We start from the raw sequence: 26,947 nt of genomic DNA, 5'->3' as shown, positions 1-26,947 counted from the left end.
AGGGAGGGAGGGAGAGAGAAAGAGAGATTACTTGACATTAAATCAAAAGAAACTTGATGAGACACTCAGTTTTGTTTTTTGTTAATTCTTAGAACTCTTGTTTTTAGAATAAAAAAGTAACCTTTGCAATTTCTTGCAGTTCACCTAATATTGCCAAAAAATTTCATGTTGGACATTTGCGTTCTACTATCATTGGTAAGTGTTTACCTTCACAGAAAATATGTAAACATCTCTTTGGGGTAGTATAGGATAATACAGTGTAATAGCTTAATTTTAAAATAACAAAAGGACAGAAAAAACACACAAGGCCTACACTGATATGAGTAATGCTAATTAAATGTTACTTGAAATGGAAAAATTTGCTTTAGAAATTTAAAGATGAAATTTCAAAACCAAATATTCAGAAATCTGTTTTAACTGGTATGTTATGATTTTTAACTTTCCAGAAGTGTGTATGCATATGTAGAAGAACTAATGCAAAAATAAAAGTAGTTGTGTGGGAATAATGGCAGCTCTCTGAGTTGGTTTTGTTGTTCATAGATTTTATATTAAAAAAGAAAACAGTATTGTGAGCAATAATTGTAATGTTCAAGACTGGAAATGAAAACAAGGCATTCTAATAAAGAGAGGTTACTTTATGCTACTTCATAATTGTAATGCTTCTGTTATAATAAATTTTTCATTTATTTAAAACATTACATTTTGCAGCAGTCCAATTTAAAATCCTAACTGTAATTGTATAATATTAGAGTTGGAAAGGACTTTGAAGTTTATCTCATTTAATCTGTCTTCAAATGCAGAAATCTATTTCATAACTCAAAGTTATTTATACTCAAATACAAGAGTTGGAAAAATGAGTACTTATAGAATAAATTATTATGGAAATGAGGTCAGCTGTCATTGTTAAAAAGTTCTTGGGGGGGAATTTTAAGAGGAGAAGATAAGACTTGATAAAAAGAATACATGAAGTATACTGTACAGGAAGAGTTACATGAATAAATCAAAGTATAGGAGTGAGTAAATGGTAGGCAGGGCAGAATAAAGTTGTTTTGATAGTTGTTAAGGGAAATGTTTAGACCAGGAAGAAATAGTATTTATTATGATCTTACTTATGCTCAGTGTTTTCATGTTTTAACTTCATTTAATGTCATAACAGCCCTGATGGATAAGTAAGTACTGTTACCTTTAGTGTTTGATGAAGAAATTCATATACCAGAAGTATCTTTCCTAAGATAACATGAACAGTAGGTATTCTGGCCAAGATATGAAATGAGTCTTAATTCCAAAAGGCTCAGTAGTTTAAATGGATTTGAGATAACAAGATGCTAAGAAAACGGGGCATATAGTCTCAGTAGAAGGTGAAAGTATTTCCTGCTGCTGAGACTCTTGTTTTGGAATTTTTAGAAATACAAAAGCTGGCAACAAAAAAAATAATTTAAATCAGTTACGTGCATCAGGATTTATTTGCAGAAAACATGATCTACTCTTGCTTAAAGCAGAGATTTATTATGGAATATTGAATGGTTTACAAAGGCTGAGGGGGACTGAAGAAGGTTTAGATTAAATGACTTCAAAAAATACACCATAGAACTTGGTTATCGAGGAAGTCCCTGCCATTTCTGCCATCATTTCCTCTCCTTTGAAATTGTACCACCCCAGCCACAATTCAAAACTGCCACTACTGTATGTTATGTCTTCTGGAATCCACACAGGCAAGACAGGTGACTGCACAGTCTTTCATTTCCTTTGGAGGTCATGACAAGACACTAAGACCTCTGTTAGTAGTACCTGTGCATGTGTGTGCGTGATTATTTGTGTGCACAGACACACACATATAACCCAGCCCAAAACTTCACACAAAAAAAAAGAGATGTAGCATCCTTCCCAAAAGTCATGCAGTATATCTGATTGCCCAGCCTTATGAAGACTGACCTCTGGAACCATAACCACAGGAGACTCTGGGAAATAAACTTTTCAGGTTTCCAGCCTCTGTAGTATATGAGGGCTCATTAGGAAGGAGAGTACATTGGAAATTGAATATCTGACTCGAGTCAGCAGTACAGGACGGTGAAAGCCTTGGACTTCTGTGTACTTTAGGGAGTAGGCATAGACTTTGGTGATTGAAAGGAGATAGAACTATTTAGAAAAACAAAAACAGAACAGGATGTCTCAGAATCTTAGGGTACAACCAAATTATACATTTCTTATTAATTACCAAGATTCTGTTATATTCTGTCCTTGGAATTGACTAGAAATAGCATGTTTTCCCTGATACTAATAAAAATTCTGTATATAATGTAAAACAGATGAAAAAAGATGAATGTTTAATTTTTTTAAAAATTGAGTTGGTAAACTTTGTGAACTTTTTGTTATGCTTTTATACTAGAGAAGAACATGATTCTTAAGCCAAAATGAATAACAAAAATAATAAAATATGTTTTATTGATTACTAGGAAATTTTATAGCAAATCTCAAAGAAGCTTTAGGACATCAAGTAACAAGAATAAATTACCTTGGAGATTGGGGCATGCAGTTTGGTAAGTACATGTGAGATGTTTTTCATTTTATTATAGTTTTTTTTTTTTTTTTTTTTTTTTTTTTTTTTTTTTTTTTTTTTTTTTTTTTTTTTTTTTTTTTTTTTTTTTTTTTTTTTTTTTTTTTTTTTTTTTTTTTTTTGGTATGGGGATTGAAATCTTGACTTTGCGCTTGCAAGGTGGGCAGTGCTGCTGAGAAAATTTTTTTTAATGTTAAGTCATTTGGTCATCTGAACAAAGTATAGGCAAAACAACATTGGGTGAAATAGTGTGCTGTGTGTTTTTTGTTTGTTTTTAGTTTTTGTTTTGTTTTGTTTTGTTTTGCTTGTGGTGTTGCAGATTGAATCCAGAACCTCATGTATTCATATACTCTACCACTGAGCTACATCATCAGCTTGTAATCTTATTTTATTTATTAAGTGTAATTCTCACCACACAAGTAAGTTTTGGGAAGGAAACATCACACATTCATAGCAACACTGAAAACACACACACAAATACACACACAATTGTTTTAATGAAGAGGGTAGTATACAGAGAAGTAAGTCCAGCTATATACACCTTTATCAACTACCACCTCACCATTTTTTTTTTAGAAGACATTTCTGTTCATTTTATTTTCTTTTATATCACTTTGCCTTTTTAAAATCTGGTTAGCTCGTTAGGCCACCCCACATGGAATGGCATTTGTTATCATACCTGGATGAGTGGCCCAGAGGAGAAACAAAATAAACTTTGATTTTCCCTTTAACTGTTCAGTGATAGTAGATGGGTTCAAAAAGAGAAAGAAGAAAGGAATAAGATCCAGACAGATGAGCACAGTACCACAAATTATCTCTCATGTCATGTGTTTACTCAGAACTATTACCAGCTCATATAAATGAGTCATCCAGGACTGGAAGGGCACGATAAATGAAGCTGTTGTAATAGTAAAGGACTGGTATTTGTGAAATATGAAATCTATATATATTATATGTGTGTTATGTTATATACATAATTTTTTACAACTCCAAATCATCTTTTATTAATATAAAAAGAGCATATTTAACAAAAGACACACCAAGAAAAGAGTCATTATGGTCCCGGAGACAAAGCAGGGAGGTGACAGGCCTTCTGAACCTCTTTGAGGGATGAGGTCTGACAAAGTGGTGAGAAGAATGGAGTAGTGGGGGCCACAGAAAGGAGAAAGCTCCAGATGGATCAACACTGTTGGCAGATCATGGATGGGACTCACAGTGACTCCACTGCTAACTTGCAGAGGGAGCACTCAGTTAGTGCTGCCAACTGGAGTGAGAACTGCTCCCTCGTTTTTGGAGGGCACCCACCAAGGAACACAGGGACAGGAAACCCAGGATAGGAAGTGCAACTTGGGGCAAAAGCCAGGGAGAATCAGGTGCTCTGCAGTGGCCGGAAAGTTTTGTTCAGATGCTGAGGCCAAGCTGCTTCCTGTTACGTGTGGGCGTTTCACTGTCTCCGCTGGGCACTCTGATTAGGGCCCAGGCCTAGGTGATGCTGCTCTTCAGGCGCTCCATGGCACTCTTGCTACCAGCATAGGTAAGCCGGATCTCTTTGCCCATCTCTTCTGTGACTGACAGCAAGTTGGTGTAGATGCTCTGGGAGCCCTGGGGATTGGGTGGCTTCATAGCCTGCACATAGCCCATGGAATGCAGTCCAAAGTCATTAAACAATACTCCGAAAGCGGCAGAGGCTCCTGGCACACTTGCAGCTGTCTGGTCCAGAGGTGCTAAAGCTGGTGGTGCTGCTGTGGGTAGGGCCGATGGGTTTGTAGGACATCCCCAACTCCTGGGTGTGGCGGCGGACGCCAGCCAGCCACTCCTCCTGGGTTGGCTGCCAGGCAGCTCAGCTGTGCTCTGATTCTTTTTCAGCGTTTTGGGTTTGTTTTTTGTGGGGGTTTTTTGGGGTTTTTTTGGTTTTGAACTCGGGACTTTGCACTTGCAAGGCAGGCGACAGAACCACTGAGCTAAATCCCTGGCCCTAAATCTTTATATTTTTTGAGGATCAGCCCTAATATGTCTGTAAAACATTTTCTGACATGTAGATATACTCTTGCCCTCTTTCTCATGACACCATATTCCTAGAAGCCAGCTCTACTCAAGTAGGCTTTTGTCTTATTATATTCTTTGTGTGTGTCTCTCCCTGCTAGATAATACGTTCCTTGAAAGCCTGAACTGTGTCTTATTTCTGTATCCATAATGCTTCTTACATAAGAGACACATAGAATGATGAGTAAATCTTTCATCCAAATATAATAATCCAAAAGAAAGGCTGAATTCTAATTCTAAAGTAGTAATCCAGAAGAAAGGCTAGGTAATATTTTAAAACTTCTGTAAGTATTCATTGCTAGTTTTAAAGTTATTATTTCTGTTCCACAGCTAGTGAAGTGAAATTATTATTTCCAAAGAAAGGCCATTTTATCATAGGGAATTTATCATGACTGCTCATAGATGTTTTTCTTTTCAGTTAAATTTTTTTTCAGACACTGGAAAGGACAGAACTTGCACCTGTTAACAGTACCCTTGCAATTCACAGTAGAAGAATCATAAACATGCTCTGCATTCTAGAAGTCCACCTGTAATTCACAATTGGTAGTCTAAGGCTCTAGGCTCAACAGTTAGACTTAATAGTTTGACTGATTTAGGCCTTTCATAGGCCTTGACAAATATGTGATTATGGTATTCATTAAATTTTAGCTGCAGGATTTCATTATAGTGACTTTTCTCTAAAGGGCTACTATGGTTAATGATATGTCAACATTTCCAATATAGCCATCATTATTGAAGAATTGTAATTTTGCTGTTTCAGCTGTCCCCATTTGAAACTGGCAGATGGTTCCAAAGCATAGAATTAGTTTCTGAACATGTATTAGAATGAATGTTAGATGGAATTGCCTTATTTCCATTTCTGTGTTTTAAAACACACTGGACATCATTCCATACCCTGTTCCCAGGACCCTGAATCATAGTCATATTTGTTCTTGCTTGAAAGTGAATAAAACTTCATCCTTTAAATTTCAAAGCATTGTTTATCCCTGTGTTTAGTAGCATTCCACTTTCTACTGAGCCTTATGTAGAAAAATGTATATAAATGTATTTCAACAAGGCCCTTTAGATCTGAAGCTTGATATTTGATATAATGTAGATTATCTTTTAGCAAAATTTCTTGAGAATATAAATATTTAGTCCATGCTAGGGATTTCCTTCCCCAGTTTAAAAATCACATTTAGTATTTTTTTAAAGGTTCAAATCAGTAGGGTATAGAAGCATGTGCCTGTAATCCTAGCACTCTGGGGGACTAAGGCAGGAAGATCACAGGCTTGAGTCTAGCCAGGGCAACTTAGTGATTCAGCAAGACCTTGTCTCAAAAAAATTATTTTCCCATTCTTTCAGAAACTGATTTTTTTAAATTTGAATCTGTACAGAAATTTTTTGTTCACATACGTAAAACAAACCAATGAAGTGCTATTTGTATTCTACTTTTAATTATCCCTAGTTATTGAAAAAATTATTTTCTGAAAGTAAGTATTACTGGGCTCTTATTAAGGTATTTATTTTTCTAAAGTTTCAGAGGAACAACATAGTTTCTCAATATAATTGTCTACTTGACTGCTAGTTGCAAAACTAGCCTGGTCGACCATCATTACCTGTCTTGGAGAACTTCATTAACATAACATTAATCTCATTGTGTCCTCCCTGCTAGGGAGTCCCTCGTCCTAAAGGACAGAGGTGGAAGACATTGCCCTCTCCCTACCTTACAGGTGTCCGGCTGATAAAAGTCACTGTCTGGGTTTTCCTTACAGTGAGTGATTGTTCATTTGAGAGGTAGTGAGACACATGTTCTCTACCAATTCCAGGTTCCAGTTATTGTATTGTTTTTGGAGAATAATAATGAAAAATGTTTGTTATATGTATATTCAGAATAATTTCTTTGGGAAACAGTTTTGGTCTTTGGTTTGATCTGAGTATGGAATCTGCAACTCTGAACAGATAACTGTACTTTATTTTGGCGGGGGTAAAAGCCCTAGATACAGTCTCTAGTATCACCCCCAAAAAAATTTTTCTTTTTCACAAATTACAGTTGTCTAATGCCTCATGGAAAGCTGCTCAATAAGTGTTTCCTCCTGGTCTTTGAGGGAGATGTTGGAAACTGTTAGTACAAAATTAAAGTAATCCCAGATCCTGCCTTTCATGAACTTGTGGTTTTGTTTTCTGTGAACCTTAATTTCAGTGATCTAGTCAGTATATAGTATTGAATGTGTGATTCATTATATTAAAATTGACTTATGTCAATTTACAGGATAACAAGGTTTAAAAAATGTGTTTTGCAATTGTTCTCAGGATACGTAATCTAGAAGCTAATCTCTCTATAGAACTCTTCTACTGTTCTGTTTTTTAATACTTTACTGATTATCATTGTAGGTCTTCTGGGGACTGGCTTCCAACTGTTTGGCTATGAAGAAAAGCTTCAGTCCAATCCCTTACAGCACCTATTCGAAGTAAGTTGTCAAGAAACAATATTAGAAAATGCTCCCAGCATTTTTTTCAGCAGTTTGTTGACTCATGTTTAACGCCAGAGGTTTTAAAACTGTTTCTTAAAATGTGGAGCCAAAACGTAATTGAAATGTTTCTCTTTTTTTTTATTACTAGAAGGTTCTTTTCCGGGCTGGAGATTTAGCTCAGCAGTTCGGTGGCCTGCCTTGCAACCACAAGGACCCAAGTTCAATCCCCGGTACCAAAAAAAAAGAGGGTTCTTTTCCATATTTAAATGTCTTTTATTACTATTTTTTAGTCAACTGGAGGCATTTTTCCCTCAGGTGTCAAATCTGAAAATAAATACATAAGATAACTGAGTAGACACTGAGAAGATTTTCTGCATTTTTTTTATCAGTTGTACTTCTGTTTTGCTCATGGTGATAACTATAATTGATTTAGATTTGCTAAATGTGGATTCCATTTATTTATTTATTTAGGCTTGGGGAAAGGCACCTTTGAGTATGTGCTTTTTTCATGTATGTATATATAGCATTCAGCTCATTTTCCTGGCTTTTGCCCAGTGTGAACTTTCTGTTCTTCATTTAGTCTGTTGGATACTTTATTTCTCTATCTTTAGTCCTTCCTAGACTTCATTAATGAAACTCTTCCTGTCCAAGTAATCCTCAGAGATGAGTTTCCTTTTCATTATCCCAGTTGTTATCTCTGCTATTTCTGGGCCTCACAAAGGAAACAGATACAGTGTTGGCCATGTTGGTTACATACCAGGAGCCAGACTAAAATGTTCTGCCTCTGTCTAAGAAAGAGCACATGTCAAAATAATGCTTTACTTCTCCAGGCAAAGCCATAGACAGCTCTTTAAAGACCTTTCGTTCTGAGCTCATGTGTGCACCACATTTTGATTTATGTCAACCTAAGACTCTTATCCATTAACAGTTTTATTGATTTACAAGAGTTTAAAACTTAATCCTTATGGATATTTGCAAATAAAGCATACCCGCTTAGTGCCTGAAATTTTTCTGTATTATGTATGTACTCTTTGAATAATGGCTTTTTTTTTTTTAACCATAAGCTTAACGATTCTTTCATCAAATTCATGCCCACATAGATACTACATGACACAGAAAATACAAACATCTGGATGTTTTGTTTTGTTTTGTGATTTTTGTTTTGTTTTGTTGTTTCTTTTGAGACAGGGTCTTGCTTTATAGTTCAGGCTAGCCTTGAACTCATTCTGTAGTCTATGCTGGCCTTGAAGTTTCAGTGATTCTCCTGCCTCAGCCTTCCAAGTGCTGAGATTACAGGTGTGTACCACCACACCTGGTTTGTGTTTTCAGTTTAGAGTGCAGTTTAACATACCAGAGTTAGTCCAGTTCCCACCTTTTGAGATTCATAAAAATAGTAGATGGCTTGTATCTGTGGTAGAGGTTATTAACTGATGAGTACACATAAGCAAGGAACAAGGGCAGGAAGTAATTCTGTGAATGACTAGAAAGTCAGGGAATAATGTTGCTGCTAATAGCCTAATGAGGAGCAGCACTTCCAGCCAAAAGAAGGCAAGTAAGACACACTCACCTTGCTGTTGAGAACAGAATTCCGTTAGAGGAATCACCTGCTCTCTTTCCTTTGAGGGACAGAGAATATGCAAAGTTTACATTGGTATCTCCATTGGCACAAGTTTATATCAATACTGTGTATCTTTATGCTGACTTTTGCAGATTCTGTTTTCATTTTAAGTTACAGTTGTCACTGAACTACTTTCATCCACAACTTTTAATGTAAATGAGGAATTTAATTTTTTTAACACCTTAAAATGTTAATGTTATTCTGTTCCTAAAGGAAAATTTGAAGGGCATACAAACAACTAAAGTTTATGCACTAGTTGACAGATGCCTTTGTATGCTCTGCTATGCCAGAGATGACATACATGGTAATATTACAGTGACCTAGAGGATAGACCAGCAGATGCCCAATGAGTAACTAAAAGCAGGCTAAAGCTTATCATCTCTTTTCATTTTATGCCTGTCTCCTTTATTACTTAAAACTTTGGGTCAGATCCTTGCTCAGCTCTGCATGCAGACATGTTAATTGCTTCAGGAATGTCTGTAATACACGGTTTGGCAGTCTTAAATTTACTGAGCCTAGTAACTGAAGGCACCAAGATAAAGTTACTCAAATAATTTTCAGAATTTACAGGGAAAGCCAATTGCCAGATTTTATAACATCCAGTGCCAGAGTCCCTGGAATGATGCCTAGAAGTCTCCAGTGAGTGTCCTAAACTTCTAATCACTTCAAATTCCAGGAAAAGCAGAGCCTCATTGACCACTCCATGATGAGTTATTCTGTGACAGAATCCAAGGCTCTCCACCCTGAGCAGGAATATAGTTATCTTAAGATGGGAAACAAATTGCCTCCTAAGCAATTACAGTTCTCCCAGAACTTCGCAACTCCAGTCCTGCCTAAGTTACTGATCAACCAGACCAAGGTTTGACCAGGATTACTTACATTATTAGCTGTACAAACTCTTACCCCTGCCTTTGTTCCCCTTCATATAAAACCTCAAAGCTTCCATCAACCCCTTAAAAATAGATCTTGAACCTCTTTGTGATTCCAAGTACAGCCATGCTGATTAAAGTTGCTTTCCTGCCCTTGACCAATGCTGGTCTCTATTGGCATTATCAAATGTATAGCCAAGCCTGGTCTGTTGTGTTGTCACCAGGGATGCAAAGGATAGTCACACAGCAGGAATGCAGTTTTGCCGAGGAGTAGAGGGCTGAAGGCAAGCAGCAGCCAACTCTCACCAACCTTGGTTTTTATTAGATACCTGCACAATACTTCCATTAGGATAAACAGTTAATGCCTTGCAGATTATCTCTAGCAAAGCATTAGAAAATATTTTTTATGAACACCTGATTCTAGTTATTCATATACTTTCTCAAAACAGATTGTTCCCAGAATGTTACTGGATTGTTCTCAAGACTATTTGCTGCCTTCAACTTCTGCAGTTCCTATTCCAAACCATGCCCCAGTGTAACCTTCTCCTCTACACTGTTGGAATACCAAACTCCAGTAACAGTAATACAAAGAATCTCCAACTTCATTTCAGATTTTCAGAGTCAGTGGTAATAATTCTAATCTTGATATTTAGTGTATTAGTAGATAATTTTGGCACTAGCTGATGGGAAGTAAAATGTTTAGAACAATTTGCATTTACTCTTTCTTATTTGTGAAAATCTTCTGAAAGCTCTGGTCAAATCCCTCTTTCTTCCCTGTTACATTGTAGTTAGTTATGAGCTCTTTGAAAGAAAAAACCATGTTTTCCTGATTTTTTTTTTCCATCCCTGTCACTAGGCCTTGCAATAATAAAGGTTTGAATGAATGTGATCTTTTAGTTGTAGTTCTTTTGCTCCATTTTCTGCTTCTAAATTGTACAATATGAAACCTACTCTTAGTGCAGGGAAGGACAAACTATTGTACAATATACTAATTACCATTTATTAGACTCTTATTTACTAACTTTTCACCAAAAGCCCAAGGACCAGTCCCAGAATTTCTGTACTATCTGCCCCCCAACCCCAGCATTGGAGTTGCCTTTCATGAGCTGTAGTTATGAACATAGTTTTCTTTCTTTCATTGCCCCAGTGCTGTTCCAGGGACATAATTTAGTAGTTCAGCTTTAGCAGTTTTGACTTTTTGGCAAATTTGCATTGAATTTGACTTCGGCCAATGGCCTATCATATTTGGTGTTTTATCTTCTTCTGAATTTCACCATCATCAGCATCTTGAACTGTTAAATTTCTCATCTAAGTTAGACAGTGGTATTATGTGGTCATTTTAGTATTTCTTTTCTGTGATGAAAATATTTAACACCCACAGTTATTTTTATTTCCATTTTGGTACTGGTGCTTTGCTACTAATTTTTCTGTGTACCTGTAGTCCATTCTTTCCCGTTACATCAGTCTGTGTTGTGTAGGGAGTTAGGACTTTATTGGACAATATCTCTTTTTATTTTTTTATTTTAAGACAGTGTCTTACTGAGTTGCCCAGCCTGAGCTTAAACTTAAGATCCTCTGCTCGGCCTCCCAGAGTGCAGCTGTGTATCACATCTGACTGAAACCTTCTCTTTAATTGTTCTAATTTGTATGTTTCTGTCAGGAGATAGGTGTATACCTTTGTAATATTTCCTTCATCCCTCTTGAATTGGCCGATTATAAATAACTAATATATTTGCTCTTTACAGTTGACCCTGGTGATTCAAAGAAGACATTGTAATAAAAACTTACCAAAAAGCCTTTCCATTTATACTGAAAAGTAGTTTCTTATGATAAACAATTAAGTATTAAATCTAAATTATGAATCTATGGATGTCATTTCCTCTTTCAATACTTTTTTAAATTAATTTCTCTGCTCCTGATTTAAACACTTTGAATAGACCTTGACAGGATCTCATATGGTGCCTTTAAGAATATGTAGTCATGGGCCAGGGATTTATCTCAGTGGTTCCTCTGCTTGTCTTGCAAGCGCAAGGACCTGAGTTCAATCCCTGGCATCAAAAAAAAGAATATATAGTCATTTGTTTGTATCATTGTTTGTTATGGAAGACTAGGACTTGAATCATTGCATATTGCTTACTTATTTACATTTTGATAGAAAAATCTGAAATATAAGGGAAGCTTCTCAAAGGCGATAAGTACTGTATGCATTAGTTTGGTATTTTGGTGCTGGCATTTATAGAGATAAAATAACACAAATAGTACATGTAAAGTTTTTATTTAGTTCAAAATGACCTACATTATATTTCATTATATCTACCCTGCCTGCCCCTTTCAAAAAGGATTTGAAGTAATTGCAGTGAAGGATATTTAATCAAAGAAATAGAATGCTAGAAGATAAAAATTAATAATAATGTATTTGATTCTGAATTCCCTGTACCAATAGCAAAAACAAAACAAAGCCAGATGTAGTAGAGTAGCCTGTCAACTCAGCTATTTGGAAACCTGGGGCACCAGGATCACAAGTGTGAAGCCAACATAGGCAACTTAGGAGGCCTGTGTCGTAAAACTTTAAAAGGGACTCAGGATATAGCTTAGGGGTAGAGTGCCCTGAATTCTGTACTACCCTCTCACTTTAAAAAATGGGAGAATTTATTCTTCAAGGCACAATGTTCTTCCAGACATAAGAGTTTCAAAACAGTTTTCATTACTACATTGATTCTAGTCATACATAGAAATACATGCGCTGTTAGAAATTATTTTATTAAAAAATTGTGTTCAATAGTTATCATTTAGGGCACATTTCTTTTTTTAGTGAGTGCTGTTGTTAGAGGAAGTGTGAATTTTGCTCCTTAATATTTAGCCTGCAGAGTGGCTCTTAAATTATTAATCTAATTAAAACTGAGCTCAACTATCACTTTTGATAATGTTAAGAGTCAATTTAAGTTATTGTTAGGGATTCCCCGACGTCCAGGTCACACGAAGTTCTGAGGACTGTTATGTATATGCACCCCATGACAATCATAGATGCGTTTTCAGTCTACACTGGAGTTTGAAATACTTAGTATCCCAGTCTACTCGATGCTTTGGAGTCACACAGCTCTGCTTGTGTGGCCAGATACACCCTAGAGGTCTTTGCTCTAGCCCAGTTCTATAGGCTTGGAGGCCAGCCTGCATTCATAGGCACACAGGGAGTCATTTCCCTCTGCAGGCTTGCCACTACCCCAGCACTGCCCAGCTTTTGCTGCTCCTGGGAGTGCTCCCTCTCCCTTGCCTGGTCTAGGCAGTTCTCTTTTCCTCTGTCCTGGCTTTCTCCCTGAAGCTGCATGCCTTTCTACTTTCTACTCTACCTCTGCTTCCTGGAACAACACTGCATTTTCTGTTCTGTGAGTCATCTACGTAAAATAAGGATAGACATCCTAGCAAAGACAGATTATAAATTAATAGTAAATACCTGTTTAAGCAGTATCTCTCATCCCATTGAAATGTGCAAAATCTTTTTCTTTGAATCTGAGAAATAATATGTTTAGTAGGCACTAGGGCACATTTATGTATAGGAATTTAATAATTATCTTTGAACAAAGATAGAAGGCATCATGGGTATGATTTTGCACAGCAAATAAAAATAAGAGATTCCAAACATTGAACATAAATGGGGGCGAAAATAGTCTTCATAATGCTGGGATTGTAGCTTAGGGATAAAGCTCTTGCCTGGCAAGCACAAAGCCCTGGGTTCAATTCCCAGTACTGCAAAGCAAGAACAACAACAAAGAAACAGTAGTCTTCAAAGAAAATAGTCTTCCTATAATAATGAAGTATTAAAGAGAAATTTAATAACTAATGAATTTAGTTCAAATTATTTTTTTATCTAGCAGATTTTGACTTTTAGCTATTTGCAATATTGATATATTAAATTTAACTATAAAAGTTTCTCTGAATTTCTTTAGTATTTCATTTAGCATTAAATCTGTTTCAACCAGAAGTTCTCTATGAAATTTCTGTTGAAGGCTCAAAACAACATTAAACAATGTTACTTGTTCTTTTTAAATTAAATGCATTTTGAGAAACAGGACCGATAAAAGATATAGATAAAAGGATCTATGGTATCCAAGTTATGCTAATCATTCTTAGCAGTTGCTCTCAATACTGCTAAGAGTAGTAAGAGGGTGGGGTTAGAATCCCAGAATAAAAACTTAAACTATGTCCATGTGGCTAATGGTATTCTAGTATCAAATTTAAAGGACTGGGGAAGGTGTTTTCCAATTCTTAATTTTTGTACTTAATTCTTTACATTTGGGCAGGTCATTGTAAGAGCTGGCTATAATTATCTTAATTAGTTGAATTTGAAATAAAATGTCACATGTTTCTTGGCAATCCCAACCTGTAGAAATAGTGAAAACAGAATTATATTCCTGAAGGAAATTTAAGACATTTACAACCAATTTTTACATTGTAATAGCTAAAAAAAAAAAATTATATTTCCATCCTCAAAAAACAGTATATTCTAAGCCACATTATTATCAAACCCAGACTTTAAATTTTCCATTTGTTCCTTGGTGTCTAAATCTAGGCTTAAATAGAAATTATTTCCAAAATTCATTCTTTGCAAGGATAAAATGTTCACAGGAACTGTAAATTAAAACTGCTCATAATTTCAGAAGTTCATAGTATTGAATATATATATGTATGAAAGTAAAGTTCCTAAAATGGTAATGAGATAATTATAGTTTTATTTTGTTCATTTATAGCCAAATTATTATGTACTTATTAAGGCTCTTCTGTTTGATAATGTCATCTGATTTTTAATGTTTGTTGTTATAATTGCAAATTCCTTAAATTCCAAAATTCTTCAAGTATTAGGAAGAGGTTGTTTGTTTTTGTTTTTGTTTTTTTAATCTTTCTAAGTTTTAAGAAAGAAAAAAGATTGTGGTGAGTTTTTCTAAGAATGTATCAGTAGCTTGAATTCATAGTAATTTTTTAAGTGTTCAACTGGGCTTAGAGTGATAGATTTTTTTTTTTTAATAGAATTCCTTCCACTTCTGAAAATAAGGACATTTTGTATATGTTTGCTTATAAATTATATATGTACACCTTTGTGTATGTGTCTGTGAGAAATAAGAATCTCAAACTATTTATGAAAATGTCTACTTGGTAGGCTAAATCATTAGGTAGTTGTCAGTGAGTTGATCATTTAAAAGTCAGGAAGTCTTCAATTCATTATCTCTGTTTTCCCACACCTTGTAGAGATCTTCTGTCTTTGAATTAGCATTCTATACATTATTCTTGGTTTAACTAGTAGACAACATGGAGATTAATTTTTTTGGATATCAAAAGGTGATCCCAAGATCACCTTGACATTTCATTAATTCAGCTGGGGTACTCACAGCCCTCAGCATGTAGTCTTACTCCAGGCTGTGATTTAGGGCAGGGAAAGAATGCAAAACACAATCACCAAAGGGAAAAGGTAAATGGAATAAAGTTCAGAGGAAACCACATTCAAGCTTCCATGAGTCCTTTCCCAAGTAGAATCACAGATTGTACTTGATTCTTTCAGAAACAAATTGTGACAACACATGTGAAATATAATCTACCAGAGTCCATGTGCAAGACTTTTATTGGGCGCTGGTCATATAGGAGCTCTCTCCCTAGAATGTGCCAAATTCTGAACTCCCAGAAGGAAAACAGGCATTCAACACAAAACAGTTCAGGGGCAGTGAGTCACTTTTTTGAGGTTGGTAAAACATTCTCAAAGTCCAGGTTTCCACAAGCTAACCAGTGTACAATCTTGCAAAGCAGTCTATATATATATGTATGTGTGTGTGTGTGTGTGTGTGTGTGTGTGTGTAATTTAGTTTTCAATAAGCTTATTGGTACATTTTCGGTATACAGTACAGTTACATTCATCATTGGGATCTTGTACCTTTACATGACAGGTCTTGGTTCGCATTTTTTCCCCTTGTCCCTGCCCTCCCCTCACCCCCTCCATCCTTCCCTATTGACAGAAACCACTGAGCTAAATCCCTGGCCCAAAGCAGTATATTTTAAAGGTAGCGTCTCAGGCATGATGGTTGGGCTCTTTTCCACAATATGATATAGAGAAAAATTACGTAATTTTAACCTTTATTTAGCGGCATTTATTCCTCTGAGTCTGCCATTCAAATAATTAACATCATCTGTGAAAAGTGAAACATTTTTTACCTTGAGTTAGACCTTGTCCCTTCTGCTGAGAGTACCTAGTGTTTATAAGCTACTGTATAATCTCTGATGATAAAATCATCTGTTACCATGATGTTTTTATAATACTGTTTTGAGTTTAGAAGCCTTATTCATTTATTTATTTTTGTAGATTAGTTACTTATTCCTGTTGCTTTCATGCTACTTTAGCTTCCTGGAAGTAATACAATAATTTGTCATTCATGTTTCAGCCTGAAAGTGAGTTACAACTTATAAAATCTTTGTAGTCCTTGTGGGAATCGAATTGTAATATTAGTACTTTAATGTCACTATATTTTAGACTTGAAAATGATTTAAAATTGCATTACAAGTAAGCCCTTAATAACCTCTCATCCCTACAACAATCAGTGGGTGGATGTAGAACTAAAACCAGACAGGACAGAAGGTGATACAGTACTCTAGAAGTGGGTGCTGCACAGTTCACATAGGTGTGCAAGTTGGAATGTTATCAGACTGCCCAAAAAGTCTTTATTTTTTACTGTGATCACCTATTTCACTGGTCTTTAACAGATTCGGAGAACAGTTTAACCATCTTTTAGTAAAACAACTGCTAAATCTTCCCTCGGCCTTTTCTCAGGTTGAACCATCCTAATTTCTTCATCCTTTCTCAGACAAGTTTCAGGAATAATAACACGGCAAATGCCAGCTTAGTCTAAGTCAGAGGTCTGTGGACTTGGATGGGAAGGGAAAGTTGTACAGTACTTTATTTTTCTAACCTCTAGCAAAAATTGAGCATTTTCTTCCATTACTGTTATAATTTATTTAAAAGTCTGGTTAAGTGTACCTTAATGTAATTGTTTCCTTTATAATTTTATGTATTCTATACATTTAGAAACATTTTGAGTGTGAGTCTAAGCTTCACCAAGGACATACGGCCAAAAAAGAAGGCAAAGAGGCCCGACTGAGATGGGGGTCTCTATGATGGGGTCTTTTAACTGAGAATTCTCAGAATTATGCTTTTTTCCTTTTCAGTAGAGATAATAGTGATATCTTGTTTCATTTCCTGCTATATTTTTAGGTTTATGTGCAAGTTAATAAAGAAGCAGCAGATGATAAAAATATAGCAAAATTGGCACATGAGTTCTTCCAGCGACTGGAGATGGGTGACATGCAAGCGCTTTCACTGTGGCAAAGATTTCGAGACTTGAGCATTGAAGAGTACAGTCAAATTTACAAGGTAAACATAGATCCTTGTGCTTTCCTGTGATGTGTAGCTCTCCCTGGTGCTGCTGCTTAGTAAAGCTGCTGCTTAGGTTGATATTTAAGAATTGATTTCTGATTAAGTTGAAAATAAGAGACTAAGCAATGTCAGATGACATTCTAATATGTCTTGTCAGTCTGGCTTTTGTTTCCTCTCTTCTCGTGTTCCTTTACTTCTTCTTACTTATTTTTTCTTTCATTTCCTTAGGCCTGTGTATGATGGGTATAAATTCACTCATTTAATAAACGTTTGCTAAGGGATATACTGTATTGAACAGTGAACAAAAGAAAAAAGTTTGCTCTCGTGGACCTTACATTCTAGAATGGAGAAAGAGCAAATGAAACAAGTTAATGATAGAGCAAGCAAGAAACATCTATAGTATGTTAGATGGTGCTAGATGGTAAGATCAATCAGGTATGTTACATAAGTGGCACGAGGAGTTTTGGTAAAGAAGCCATGTAACTGCAGTATGTAAATAAGATAAAAAGTGGTAGGAAAGAAGTTGAAAAGGTTGTAATGTGGGGCATGATGTAGGCCATTCTCCAAGGCTACCCAGTGTATCTTTCTACTATGATAGGAAAATTCTGAAGCTGGACGTGGTGGTGCACGCCTATAATCCCAGCACTTAGGAGGCTGAGGCAGGAGGATTGCTGTGAGTTTGAACGAGCATGGGCTACATAGTGAGTTCCAGGTCAGTCTCAACTACATAGTGAGACCCTGTCTCAAAAAACTAAGAAAAAAGAAAAGAAAGAAAGAAAATTCTGTCTTTTTCTGTCATAGCAGGCACTAACCACATGTAGCTATTGAGCCCTTGAAGTGTGAATAGTATGAGGAGGAACTAAATTCTCAATTTCGTTTGATTCTAGTTTAAGTAGCCACGTGTACCTTGTGACTACCATATTGAACAGCACAGTACCATTGTAAGGACTTGACCAGTGTGTTGTGAATCATTGGATGGTTTGAGCACAGGAGTGACTTGATCTAGCTTTTATTTTCCCGGTCTGTGTGACAGATGGTAAAGTATCCTTAATTTTGTCTTAAGGTGGGATTATTGGAGATTTAACTAATATTTTGTTCCTTTTGTTTCTGAACCCTTTTAGCGTCTAGGAATATACTTTGATGAATATTCGGGAGAATCATTTTATCGTGAAAAATCTCAAGAAGTCTTAAAGTTGCTGGACGGTAAAGGACTACTACAAAAAACAATGTATGATCAGTACTATTCTTCAGTAAAGTTATGTCCTCTTAGAAAATTGGTATTGATGTACCCCTTCAATAAGGGCAACAGAATGTGGCGTGCAGCCTTTTTAGCATTTTTTATAGTACATTTTTGCTATTCAGAGCAATTTCCCACACACTGTGTTTTGCTGGCACAGCAAAAGCCTAGTAAGATTGGGAGGAACTGATAAGGCATAAATTGAAAAAGAAAAAACTTACCCTAAACAAAACAACTCATCCTTTTCAATTAATATTTAATGCTATATATATAGCATTTTGGAAGAGTGAAGTGAGAAAATCAGAAAGTAGAGACAGAAAAATAATAAAAGATCAGAGATGTTATTGTGTTCCTACTGGGATTCGGTTACCTTGTATTATGGTAGAATTCTTTCCTTTTAAAAAATATTTTTGACAAATGACAAAAATGTATATATTTGTGATATACATTATGATGTTTTGAGATATATATACACACATCTAAGTCAAGCTAATTAACATACTTAGCTGTGATGAGAATTAACTATCTAAAAATCATATACTTTGTTTTGATAAGAACTTTAAAAATCTCTCCTACAATTTTCATTTGTACTATACATTATTAATTATAATTACCATGCTGTACAGATTTCTCTAGAACTCACTCTTCCTGTTTAACTGCACAGCAAAGGAATTGCTATTACCCTATTTCCTGTCCCTTGTAACCACCAGTCTGCTCTCTGTTTCTGGCTTCAGTTCTTTTGTATTTCATGTGTAAGTAAGATCATGCAGTATTTGTTTTTCTGTGCCTGCCTTGTCACTCTGAGCATGATGTCCTCTGGGTTCATCCATATTGTGACAAATGGCAGGATTTATATGGCTGAGTAGTATTCAGTGATGTATATAGATCACATTTTTAAAATCTGTTATCTGTTGATGGACTCTGGCTTGATTCCATCTCTTGGATATTATGGATAGTTTTGCATTGAATATGGCAATGCAAATGTCTTATATTGATTTCATTTCCTTTGAATGTATACCCAGAAGTGGAGTTACTAAATTGTTTTGTAATTCTATTTTTAAAACAAAATTTTAAGACTTCCATGTTCTATATAATGGCTGTACTGGTTTATATTTCTTTTCCTTTTTTTTTTTTTTTTCGGTATTTTGAGACAGGGTTTCACTATGTAGTTGAGACTGACTTGGAACTCACTATACAGCCCCAGCTGGTCTCGAACTCACAGCTATCCTCCTGCCTCAGCTTCCCCAGTGCTGGGATTACAGGCATGAGCCACCACACCCACCTTCTGGTTTACATTTCTAACAGTAGGATACAGGGATTCCTTTCCTCTGCCAGCACTTGTCCTCCCTTGTTTTCCTGATAAAAGCCATTTTAACAGATAAAGAGCTATTACTGTGATTTTAGTTTGCCCCTGATGGTGAGTGATGTTGAGCACCTTTTAATGTACCCATTGGCCTTTTCTATCTCTTTTAAGAACGGTATCTATACATCCTTTGCCAATTTTTAAATCAGATTTGTTTCTTGTTATTATTACTGAGATTTTTAATTTCTTATAATCTGGATGTTAATCCTGTATTATGGTTTGCATATATTTTCTCCCACTCTGTAGGTTGTTCTCTTCACTTTGTTAATTGCTTCCTTTGCTGTGCAGGAGCTTTTTAGTTTGATGTGATCTCACTTGTCTGTTTTTGTTGTCTTATTGTGCTTTTGGGAATTATAACCAACAAATCTTTGCTTCTTCTGCATTATCATTAAATACTTTTACAATTTCAGGTTTTCGATATACATCTTTAATCCATTTTGAGTAGATTTTTGTATATGGGGTAAGGCAAAGGTTTCATTCTTCTACATGTAGATACCTGGTTTTCCAGATAATATTTATTGAAGAGGTTGTCCTTTTCTTATTGTCTCTCCATATGAATTTTAGAACTATTTTTTCTATTTCTGTGAAATTGTTGGACTTCTGATAGGCATAGTATTGATTTTGTAGATCATTTTGGATGGTAAGGACATTTTTATAATAGCCTTCCATGAACACAGGAAGTATCTTTCTGGTATCTTGTGTCTTCATTTCTTACATTTTTCAGTTTTCAGTGTACAGATCTTTTATTTTCTTGCTAAAATTTTTAAGTATTTAAAATATTTTGATGCTATTATAAATGGGATTATTTTCTTGAATTCATGTTCAGATATTTAATTATTGGTATATAGACATGCTACTGATTTTTGTTTGATTTTGTATGCTGCAACTTTACTAGTTTTATTCTGGTTTTTGGTGGATTCTGTAGGGTTTTCCATATATAAGATCTTACTGCCTGCAAAAACAAATATAATTTAACTTTTTCCTTTCAAATTTGGATTCCTTACATTTCTCTTTCTTACCCAATTACATCATCTTTACAAGGAAGACATGGAATACGGTTAATAGCATCCTCAATGATGTCCTTAGGAAATTTTTGTCATATACAAGTTCCAGTTTTTGGTCAGGTAGTGAAAACACTTATAAAATTCTGTGTTGTAGTTTTTTTTTGTACACAGTCTCTGTGACATTAAAAATTAACCCAATATTGAATGCTATAACAATTTGCAATAGAAAAAAATTTGTGATATTTCACAGACAAGCTGCAATTGAGATCTAATTTTTTAATTGGGTATATTAAAGATTTTATGTGAGTAGCCTATCCAGTCCTACAGATTTTAAAAGGGGAGGCTAGTACCCACTTTTTTTAAAGTTAATTTTATTGGTACATTTTAGGTATACAATATAATGACATTCATCATTGGAAATGTGCACCTTTGCATAATCTGTTGTGATTCTTTTTTTTTTCCCCATTCCCCTGCCCTCCCTTCAACCCCTCCAATCCCTTTAGATTACAAAGTCTTACAAAGACTTTGTTTCCATTATTTTTCATTTTCTCATATTAATTCCATTCCCTTCTTTCCCGTATCCTGCCCATTTCCCCTTCCCCTGTGCCCCTTTTCTTCCTATTTCACATTATCTGTTATACCTTTAGTCCTTATTTACACTTTCATTTTCTCATATTAGAGAAACTATTCACTATTTACACGTGTGTTCTGTTTATTTCACTTAGTAGTATCGCCTCAAGTGCATTACCCACTTTTTCATATAACTCAGTCTTACTTCTTAGTAGTTCTTGTTCTATTGTTGGTTGATCATAGCTAGAATTGATCACTGCTTGTGGTGTGTTAGCAATACCTTCTGATTTGCCAAGGATAATGTTATAGATGTCATATACTTCCAAAGGTCTTAATTTATTGTGTTTCTTTAGAGTTGCTTTCTCATATTCCTAGAAAAGGAACTGCTATAGTGGATCTCTCTGGGAATGGTGACCCCTCTTCAATTTGTACTGTAATGCGAAGTGATGGGACTTCTCTCTATGCAACAAGGTTTGTAGCTTCCATGAAGGTATATGTGGAATGGGTATATGATTTCACTTTCTCTGTCCATGAAGAAATGCCAGAACAGTCATTTTATCCTCAAAACTGTTTTTGGTAACAGTTAACAATCTTAGTTACAGATTGTAAATTTATTGCCTTCATGTTGTAAAAGTACTTACAGGTTTCTTTAGATAACTAACGGCAAGTTAAAGTCCTGGAAGGTTTAATATCAGGAAATTGACTGAAAAACTATTTACAATTTGTTAATATACTAGGATTTCTACAGCAAGCTAGAAAACTTAGGTCCTTTGTAATAAACTTATTTTGCAGTGCTGACAATCAAACCAAGGGCTTATTGCATGTAAGACAAGCACTCTACCACTGAGCTACCCACACAAAACACTTTTATAGAAAAGTAATTATATTTTTATTATTTACTACTATGATTTACTTGAATCAACTTTAAACAACCAAACAAGTCTTTTAACTGCCCCTTAGAAATTCATTTCTTACTATTACTTTTTGACCTTTCCCTTTATTGAAGTCCATGCAATTAAGGTTAGGATATAAGAACCATTCTTTTCCTAGATACAGAAATTTTATATATGCATTGTTTGTGTGTGTGTTGTGTGTGCCAGCTAATTGTTAGATAAACCTGTGAACAATAGTTTTGAGAAATACCTATTCTCCATGACAGAAAGACTATAGCTATCCTGATCTATGTCATCTGTCTTATCATAGGGACTATTAATTAGGTGTGCACCTTTTAAGTATTTACATCAGTACCTGTACTTTCTCTTTTTTCTTTAGGAAAATAACTTGTCTCTTTGCTACACTGGGTTACTTATGGAATACATCTGCTGTGTGTGAAGATATGAGTTAGAGTTGTTATAGCAGACAGAAAAGTGCAGGAACATACTGAAAAGAACAAAGTGTGAGGCTGGAGATGTGGATTTTTGTTCTGATACATAGCCATCACTTTACACTCTGAGCCAGGTTCCTTGCATTTTGAAATGGGAGACCTAGACTAGATGATCTGGCATTGCTTCCAGCTCTCAAATTCAGTTTCAACAAACTCAAACTAGAATTGTCTCTTAAATCCTTCTCTTTTGTTCTTTCACTGCCTCAAGCAGTTTCTTTTTGTTCTGTGCTTGGTTCAAACCAAAAAATATAATGGGGCTGTGTATTTGCAGTACCATTTTTGTGATAATCTTCTCTATATCAGTGTTTCTGAAACTACTGCTAATACTATTATAATCCATCTCAGAAACCTTTTTAGTCATATTTTTCTCAATTGATAATCCTTGTGAAGTTTCATAGATTGTATTATCACATGCATATCTATGCTTATAAATAGTAAGATACTTTTGTTCCTCAAAAACTAGTTTTTTCCTCCATTGAGAATGCACATTCCATGCAGTGTCAGGATGGGGTACTGATGATATTTTCATGATCTCCAGCATTTCAAAAGATGTGAGAATTTTTTTCAGATCTTCCAGGATCATATATTATAAATTTTCAATTCAGTGTTTTAAAAATCTTAAATTTTCATAGTTGTGGTTTTTCATTGTTCCATACTATTTACTATTGCGCATTTTGCATTTAATTCGAGATAAAAGAGGTAAATTGAATATTTATCTAAGGACATTACAGGCTTTTAAAATGCAGTAGAGGACTGGGAACATAGTTCAGTTTTAGAGCACTTGCAATACCATGCCAAAGCCCTGGGTTTAAACCTCCTCCCCTAATTAAAATAAGAGCTCTTATAATGCACTAGAGGGGTGGCTTCTGAGTTGCTCAAGATTTAGAAAGTTCTGGATAATATTAATAGAAGAATAGCTAGAAGATGCCTCTTTATGTACTACAACACCTATATTTTACTTATGTTAAGAAAATGTATTATAGAAAAGTGACAAGTAATTCTTTTCAGTAAAAGCTTAATTGTTATATATTTACCTAAAGAATTCCTTGCCTAAAATATTTTAGCTTTCACGACTGCTTGTCTTAGAGTTTTTTATATTTTTGTTTTCAATTATGTTTCCCAGAGCTTTCATTATTACTACTTTTCCCAAACCTACCTGTGTTACTATTATTTTGTATCAGAGTATATATTGGGATTATACAAGCATGGGTCATACAATCCCAGCTTTGGGATAACACAGGAGTCCTTAAATAGAAAATTATCATTACTGTTAAATAGATAAAACTAACTATTTCCCAGATCTGTATAATACCTCTTCATTTATGCCATTTTTTTAGAGACCTTGCAGCTGCTATAGATCGAATGGACAGGTATAATTTTGATACAATGATTTATGTGGTAAGTATTCACAATAAACAAAAGTTTTGACTCCTACCTCATACAGATTGCAGAGATAAAAACTGAGTACATAAGATCCTAATGATATAATTGACAATGTGAAATAGGAAGAAAAGGGCTAAAGGTATAGAGAAAGTGGGGAGGGTAGGGGAAAGGTAAGGGAAAAGAAAAAAATATGAGAAAATGGAAATAAAGTATTTGTAAATGGGGAGGGAAGGAGGGAGCAAAGGGAGGGCAGGGACAAGGGGAAAAAATGAGAACCAAGACCTGTCATGTAAAGGTACAAGATCCCAATAATGAATGTAACTGTACTGTATACCTAAAATGTACCAATAAACTCAATGAGAGAAAAAAAATAAAAACTGAATACCATATTGGAAAACTATTTGAAAGTACTTTTGTCAAACTAAGGAAAGAATTCACCATTAAGTGTATGTGAGGTACTACCCTCGCCATTAAAAAAGTTTTAAAAATGAAAAAAGATGAAGCTTTAGAAATGATAAGGTTCACATTTGCTTTACAGTAAAAAATATTATCCAAATCAGGAAAATAATGAGTATATGAAATTAATGTGTACTGATCACTGTAATTGAAATGTTTTCAAAGAATTTTTATTTCAGAATATCTTAAGACTCAAAATATTAGTATTTCCATTTACCTTCACTCACCTGCTCCAAAAGATAATATAAAACTAGAGTATTTTGTCAGTATCAGGAAATCGACATTTCTATAGACAGTATCCAGAATTTTTTCATTTTGCATATACTTTCTTGTGGACTTTTTTTGATGAAATTTGATCACGTATATTTTCATGTAATCATTACCACATTCAGAAGATAGAACTGTTCTATAACATACAAGACTCCCTTGTGGTCAGTCACTTAGTATTATCATACTTTTCCTTCAACCCTAACCCTCTTTGTTCTTCATCACAAATTTATCATTTTGAGAGGGTTGAGTAGATGGACTCATAAAATATGCAACCTTACAAGATTGGCTTTTTTCACATAATGTAGTGAATGTCCTTGAAATGTGTCCAAACTGTTCTGTCAGTATTGCTCCTTTTATTGCCGAGAAAATTTTAGTCTCCTTCCCTTTCCTTTTTCAGATAAAGCCTCCCTGTTCACTAAGAAACTTGCCATCAAACATTTTAAAACTTGACTTTAATCTTCTTGGAGATAGATACCATAATAACTGGAAAAAAAATTAAATAGAGCACTCAGAAAACTAGAGCTCTTATATCCTCCTACCTGGTGGCATGCTGCAGCGTTTATTTTCCTCTTTTGTAAAGCATTCGACTTAAGACTTTCTTCTAGTCGTGTTATATTTTTGTATTTAAAGCCTATTGACAGTCACCTTAGTCTGTCAGAACTGTTACTTTGATTGGTATCCAACCTATTTTTATATATTAACTTACCACTACTTTTTATCTTCAATACTTTCTTTCCAAGGCAGATAAAGGGCAACGAAAGCATTTTCAACAACTGTTCCAAATGCTGAAGATCATGGGATATGACTGGGCAGAAAGGTAATGTCTCATGATTCTTACTTGCCTGCTCAGGGTCACTAACACTGAATTAGGTGACCCAAGCCCAAAAACCTATCTAGAGGGATTTTTCATTCACAATGCAATTTTTGTTTCAAGATGTGAGTGTGGAAAAAGTAGATCCAATTTTTTTATTAATCTATGTCCTGATAAATGTGTTTTTATTAGACATCTCCTCTCATTGTCTTTCAGAATTCCTCATCTCCATCTCCTTTTCCTCATCAAGGAGCTCAGTAGTGTAATCACATTCTAGTGCTCATCAAAAAAATGAAGTCATGCTTAATGTGTTTTGTGACATACAACAGATCTCACATCTCATTTCATTTTATTCTTTTTTATTGAGTTTATTGGTACTTTTTAAGTATACAGTACAGTTAAATTCATCATTAGGATCTTGTACCTTTACATGACAGATCTAGGTTCTCACTTTTTCCCCATACCCCTATCCTCCTTTCATCCTCTCTTCCCTTCCCTATTTACAAAGACTTTGTTTCCATTTTTTCCTTTTCTCATATTTCTTTTCCCTTATTTCTGTCCCCTGTCCTTCTTACTTCCCCTACAGCTTTAGCCCTTTTCTTCCTACTTCACATTATCAGTTATACAATTTAGATCTTTTAGTTTTGCACACTAGAGAAACTATTCAGTATTTACACATGTGTGTCTTATTCACGTAAGAGTATGGTCTCAATATGGATCCATTTTCCTATGAATGTCTCTAGTTTGTCATTTTTTATGGCTGACTAGTACTCTATTTTATAGAAAAACCACATCTTGTTTAATCAGACTCCAACTGATGGGCAATTGGGCTGTTTGCATTTTTAGCTATTAAAAACTGTGCTGCTGTAAACATGGGTGCACATATGTCACTGTGATATGATAATTTTAATTCTTTTAGAAGATAGCAGAGGAATAGATGGGTCAAATGTAACCTCTAATCCTAGTTCTTTGAGATATCTCCATTTTCATTTCCATAGTGGTTGCATCAGCCTACACTCCCACCAACAATGGAGAAAGGTTCCTTTCTCCCCAAAACCCCACCAACATTTGTTATTGTTTGATTACCTGCTAGCAGCCATTCTTTTCTGGGGTGAGGTGGAATCTCAGTGTTGCTTTCATCTGCATCTCTCATATGACCAGTGATATTAAACATTTTTTCATATATTTCTTTGCTGCTTTTACTTGTTTGTCTGAAAAATGTCTGTTCATTTCAGATGCCCATTTTTGAATCGGGTCTTTGTATTTGGGGGGGGCTGATTTTTTTTTAGTTCTTCTTTTTTTTTTTTTCTTTTTATTGAGTTTATTGGTACAATCTAGGTATACAATACAATTACATTCATCATTGGGATTCTGTACCTTTACATAATAGGTCTTGATTCTCATTTTTTCCCCTTGTCCCTGCCCTCCCTTCACCCCCTCCTCCCCTCCCCATTTACAAACACTTTATTTCCATTTTTTCAGTTTCTCATATTTTTTTCCTCTCCCTTATTACCTTTCCCC

General features: G+C 35.1%; 1 protein-coding gene across 3 annotated transcripts in view; it reads left to right on the top strand.

The window, feature by feature from the left end:
- Rars2 (arginyl-tRNA synthetase 2, mitochondrial) overlaps window positions 1-26,947 on the top strand; it is a 104,282-nt gene that overhangs the window by 40,085 nt on the left and 37,250 nt on the right. For all 3 annotated transcript variants that reach the window (XM_033763379.1, XM_010633274.3, XM_019208827.2), the window contains exons 6-13: window positions 140-195; window positions 2,454-2,537; window positions 6,971-7,047; window positions 16,787-16,945; window positions 18,070-18,176; window positions 21,498-21,593; window positions 23,844-23,904; window positions 25,356-25,432. In XM_033763379.1, the coding sequence (XP_033619270.1) occupies window positions 140-195; window positions 2,454-2,537; window positions 6,971-7,047; window positions 16,787-16,945; window positions 18,070-18,176; window positions 21,498-21,593; window positions 23,844-23,904; window positions 25,356-25,432 (717 nt within the window). The remainder of the gene's footprint in view (window positions 1-139; window positions 196-2,453; window positions 2,538-6,970; window positions 7,048-16,786; window positions 16,946-18,069; window positions 18,177-21,497; window positions 21,594-23,843; window positions 23,905-25,355; window positions 25,433-26,947) is intronic.

The sequence above is a fragment of the Fukomys damarensis genome, unplaced genomic scaffold (genome assembly GCF_012274545.1).
Source record: "Fukomys damarensis isolate Sample0158 unplaced genomic scaffold, DMR_v1.0_HiC HiC_scaffold_14, whole genome shotgun sequence".
NCBI lineage: Eukaryota > Metazoa > Chordata > Mammalia > Rodentia > Bathyergidae > Fukomys > Fukomys damarensis.
Note: the sequence above shows the minus strand (reverse complement) of the source record. Positions and strands in the feature narration are given on the sequence as shown.